The sequence below is a fragment of the Camelina sativa genome, chromosome 6 (genome assembly GCF_000633955.1).
Source record: "Camelina sativa cultivar DH55 chromosome 6, Cs, whole genome shotgun sequence".
NCBI classification, from domain to species: domain Eukaryota; kingdom Viridiplantae; phylum Streptophyta; class Magnoliopsida; order Brassicales; family Brassicaceae; genus Camelina; species Camelina sativa.
The window spans coordinates 15762698-15767163 of NC_025690.1; the positions used below are offsets into that span (position 1 = coordinate 15762698).

The 4466-nt window shown below is 38.0% G+C and overlaps 2 protein-coding genes across 2 annotated transcripts in view; one reads left to right on the forward strand and one right to left on the reverse strand.

Annotated features, from left to right (window-relative positions):
- LOC104791621 (protein SODIUM POTASSIUM ROOT DEFECTIVE 2-like) overlaps nucleotides 1-663 on the forward strand; it is a 2184-nt gene extending 1521 nt beyond the window's left edge. Inside the window, exon 4 of the mRNA XM_010517547.2 lies at nucleotides 389-663. Coding sequence (XP_010515849.1) covers nucleotides 389-546 — 158 coding nt within the window. The 3' untranslated portion in view covers nucleotides 547-663. The remainder of the gene's footprint in view (nucleotides 1-388) is intronic.
- Nucleotides 637-4466, reverse strand: part of LOC104791620 — a 4577-nt gene continuing 747 nt past the window's right edge. The window contains exons 2-5 of the mRNA XM_010517546.1: nucleotides 3754-3815; nucleotides 1827-3638; nucleotides 1522-1699; nucleotides 637-1357 (exon numbers count right to left, since the gene is read on the reverse strand). Coding sequence (XP_010515848.1) covers nucleotides 765-1357; nucleotides 1522-1699; nucleotides 1827-3638; nucleotides 3754-3815 — 2645 coding nt within the window. The 3' untranslated portion in view covers nucleotides 637-764. The remainder of the gene's footprint in view (nucleotides 1358-1521; nucleotides 1700-1826; nucleotides 3639-3753; nucleotides 3816-4466) is intronic.

Sequence of the window (4466 nt, forward strand, 5' to 3'; positions counted from 1 at the left end):
TGTTTTTTTTTTTTTTTTTTTGGTCAAATTGTAAAGTGATTTCTTTATATTCAAAATATCATATGATTATTTATTACATTTGTGAAAGTTTCTATAAATATCATTGAAAATTTATTATTATAGTACCTTATCTTTGAACATATTTATTATATATGCGATATATGTTTAATGTACTATAGAAAAAGGATATTTTGAGTTTGATTCACTCAAGTTAAAAAACACTACTTTTGATTTTATTTAGCTCCACCTTGAAATAGCAAATTTGTTTACCACCAAAAATTGATTGAGGAATAGCGAAATTTTTATCCTTTTAGAACCAGATAGTCATGTTATGTATCATTGTAAATGGATTTAATGAGCTCATTATAATGGTTTTGGCAACAAATAGGTGTAACATCCTTCAGCATAGATTTTGCTTCAAAGAAGGTAACTGTGACCGGAGACATCACTCCCTTGGAAGTGTTGGGTTGCCTCTCAAAGGTCAAAAATGCCCAATTCTGGACTCCACCTCAATCATCACTCCCAACACCAAATCCGGAAATCTAAAAGAACACATTTGTTGTGTGTATTTGTTGTACTCTCTTCCTCTCATTTGCTTGAATCAGATCAGATGGTAAATTGCAAAGACTTTCCTACTTTAATGATGATGAAACTGTCATTACAGGGACACATGCTTCTTTATGATGAAAATTGTCATTACATATTACATTATCCTCTTTTTAATTTTTTACTTCAACTATGTAATAGAGATACTATTTAACTTTCTAGAAGATTGCACCTACCACAAGCTCTGTTATGAGTTCATCTGTCAGCATTTCCTCAATCTCTCTACCTATGATTTCAATGTCATCTTCTAAGCTCAGCCACTGCAACTCCTTCTCCACCACATCATATTTCTCGTCTTTTCTTGTGACTAAATCGCGCAGAGTCTCTTGTATCCTGTTTCTATCCCATTTTCTGTAGATCCTTGTGGATTTAACCCAAGGGTGTGGATCCGTAAACTGCTTCAGTATCTGCATAAGCTCTCTGCTGATCTGGTCAAACAGGAACTTCCTTTCTAATCTGGTTGAGGTATTCCCGCTGGAGTACTTCTTCTCTAGATCCTGAAACAAGGATGGATCGACATGTGTTTTCATGACAGTGTTCTCGTCTAACTCACTGAACCTGGAGTTAGCTAGGAGATCAACCAAGTATAATGACTTCCAGTCTTCTTCTCCGAGCTCGTGAGTGATCATAGTCTCATCAGTTATTGTGGATGACTCCTCTTGATCCGTGTCTTCATCACTTGAAACGAGCATGCCACCTTCTTTGTAAGTAGCTGACTCTAGTTTGAGGAGCTGAAGTTGCATCCTAAGTCCTGGAACATAGAGATAACAGCAGTTAACGCGTCAAAACCATTTATAGTTACACCACGGATCTTTGATCTACCCAAAGCAAAAGTTAGACTAGCACCAATTGATGGTTATACAAATATTCTAATGTACGCAAAAATCAATGAACTAGCAAGTACTGATTGACTACCTTGGAGATCGGCACTAACACTCTCAAAGCATTCAGAACCTGATGAAACATCATCGTCGAAAGACGCTTCTAGAACTGAAACCGGACTTGGTTGTTCTCCTTCCTTTGAGCTTTCACGAGACTGTGCTTCAGGAACCGAAGATTGATTCACATTCTCAGTTGTCCTCCTTGAGATATCCTAGAGCATTAATAAACAGTAAGATAAATGTCATTAGAACAACTTGTGTAAACTAGTTTAAGGATTGAAATATAAACCGTAGTTCTATTGCACAGACCCATACTCTTGAAACATAATGCTCACTTACAGGGTCAGTTACCGAGGTGACAGTTGACAAATCTCGAGCAGCTTCAGACATTGCTGTCTTGTTATCATCAGAAGCTGAACTATCCTCAGTGTCTGAATCTGCATCTACTGAGAAACTGCTACATGCTTTATAAGGAGAGAGCTTCTCTGTTGAAACCCCATCGTTCATATAAAGGACTTTGCTTAAACTTGGACTGATGTTGACCTCTGGCGAACTATTGTATGATGAGTGAGATTTGTTACTGCCAGGTCTAGATTTGCATGACAAGAAAGACTCCCCATGATGAGAAGAATTCCCTTTCACTAATCCATCTCGATTGATCAACGCCTTAGGCAAAACTATAGTGTAACTACTAGTGCTTTCCTGGTTCATGATGGTTTTGGATTTTGCAAAACTTCTTGAGCAGGATCCTTTCCAACCATCCCTACTGCTGATTCCAACCGGTTCTGGTGATTCAGACCACTGAATGTTGTTCTCAAATCTTTTACTTATCCCATCTTCGAAACTGAGTCCACTAAAACTTGCTGGCCTTGCCTCCCTATCTGAGGTTGCAAGCATCTCAGCTAATGTGCCGCTTCTACTAATTTCTATCTCGTGCTCAAACTTGTGTGTCAGCTTCCATCTCTCTGACAATCTCCTCTTGGCTTCCCTACTCACAGATGATGTTGTTGACTTGGAAGGCAAAGATCGATGGTAGTTGTTCCTACGGTTAAAGGCGGTTCTTTTTCCTGAAGTTACTGGCACTAGCTCTGATTCACTTGCGGAGTCACTCCCTGATGAGCTTTCATCGCCTGCATATCCTTTAAATCCTGAATTCTCAAAACTCATGGCATTACCATTGCCACAGCTGGCCTTCCTTTGCCTAGACATTATTTTGGCCATTTCTCCAGAATCCCTTGAATTCTGTCTTGAGAGCCGGACATCTTCATTACTTTTCTGCCTGCCATGGTTGGTGGTGCATGGAAGCCTACGATCTGCTCTAAACTCATCGGAAGAAGAGCTTGGCGATGCAAAAGTTCTACCAACATAACGTGGCTCCCCGAGGTTAGGTTTCAGAACAACAATCTTGGTTGGCTGCAACTCACTTCTCTTTCCCAGCTCCTCATTTGGCAAGTCAATCATGTCATAAGAAACATGCCTGGTATGAGAACGGCTGGCACAACCACCACTACCACCATGTCGATGAGGCGAACGATGACTCTTCCTCAACAAGTCCCTATCATCTTTCTGGCTGTTTGGCGACTTCAAGGATGATGCTTGACTGTACTGTGGCTTGTGAAGATCATGCAGATGTTTAGTGAATAATGAATCTGGGTGCTGAAGAAACTTGAGTAAGAGGTCCTTGTTAGAATCTAGAGCCTCAAGCGCATCATTAAACTCTTTAGAATGACGAAGCTTATCATCAGTTGATAGCCGCTTAGCCTCCATGAACTTCTGCCGTATGAATGCCATCTCTGCCTGAGTTAGATTAGCATTGACACTCCCCTGATGATATAAGTTTCTATTGCTCTCTGCCATCTTTGCATCCAAAACTTCGAAGACATCTTTAAACTTTTGCTCAGCCTTTGAGCTCCTTCTAAGAGATTTATTATAACCATCACCATAAGAAGTGCCTCCTCCACCACCACTCCTGCCTTGCTGATGATTCTCTACACACTTGTGTTGTCTATGAGAAGAACTCTGAGCAGGCAAAACATCGAGACCCATCAATCTCGCAATAATGCTTGGTGATCTCTTTTTAGTTTCTTTTTGCTTAGACATTTCTTGTGCCAACAAACTTTTCATGGGTACACCACTAGTAGCAAAATCTTGCTGCAACAAACAAATATGAGCAACAACAAGTCACTTTCAAACAACAACTAGAAACCAAACATTCCGTCTCAGAAGATATCATCTACTATATTATTTATAAAGAGTAAAAACATACCTTGTTTTCACTCAAAGAAGAAGAAGACCTTGGAGATTTGAGTTTGTGACTCTGTTTCTTTCCTGAAAGAATGAATGACTTTTTTTAGGATTCTCAATTGATAAAGCAATCAACTTTACAACGGAAGAAACTTTAATTAAAAGGAAAAATGGAAACTTGGGAGACAAAAAGAGAAATTTGTAGCACAAAAAGTGGGAAGAAGAAGAGAGAAACATAATAATAAAGCAAGGAGGTTAAGCAAAAGCACTCATAACATGTGAAATTAAAATCATTAACTCTGTTGACAAAAAATGAAAAGATTTTTAACAAACAAAACCAAACCAAATCATGACACTACCAAACAAAAACACTGCTGCCCTGAGATTTTTTTTTTTGTTTTTAATTTCTTTACTTTATCATAAAAAATAAAAGAAAAGGTGTAGCAATCTCTCATCTTCATCTTTCTACCCACAGCTTTAACTGTAGTTTTCCACAAGAAACGAAGTAACCTATCTTTTGTTTTTTTTATCTATCTCCATACACAATTCTTTAAATCTCGACCTCGCCACTACGAGAATCTCGAACAACCCGAAGAACGAACACTATCAGGAACAAATCTCAGAAGCTTTTATTCACTAACGTAATTATAAAATTGACCAACAAAACAAAAACAAAAACCAATTTTTTTTTTTTTTTTTTTTTTTTTTTTTTTTTTTTTTTTTTTTTTTTTTTTT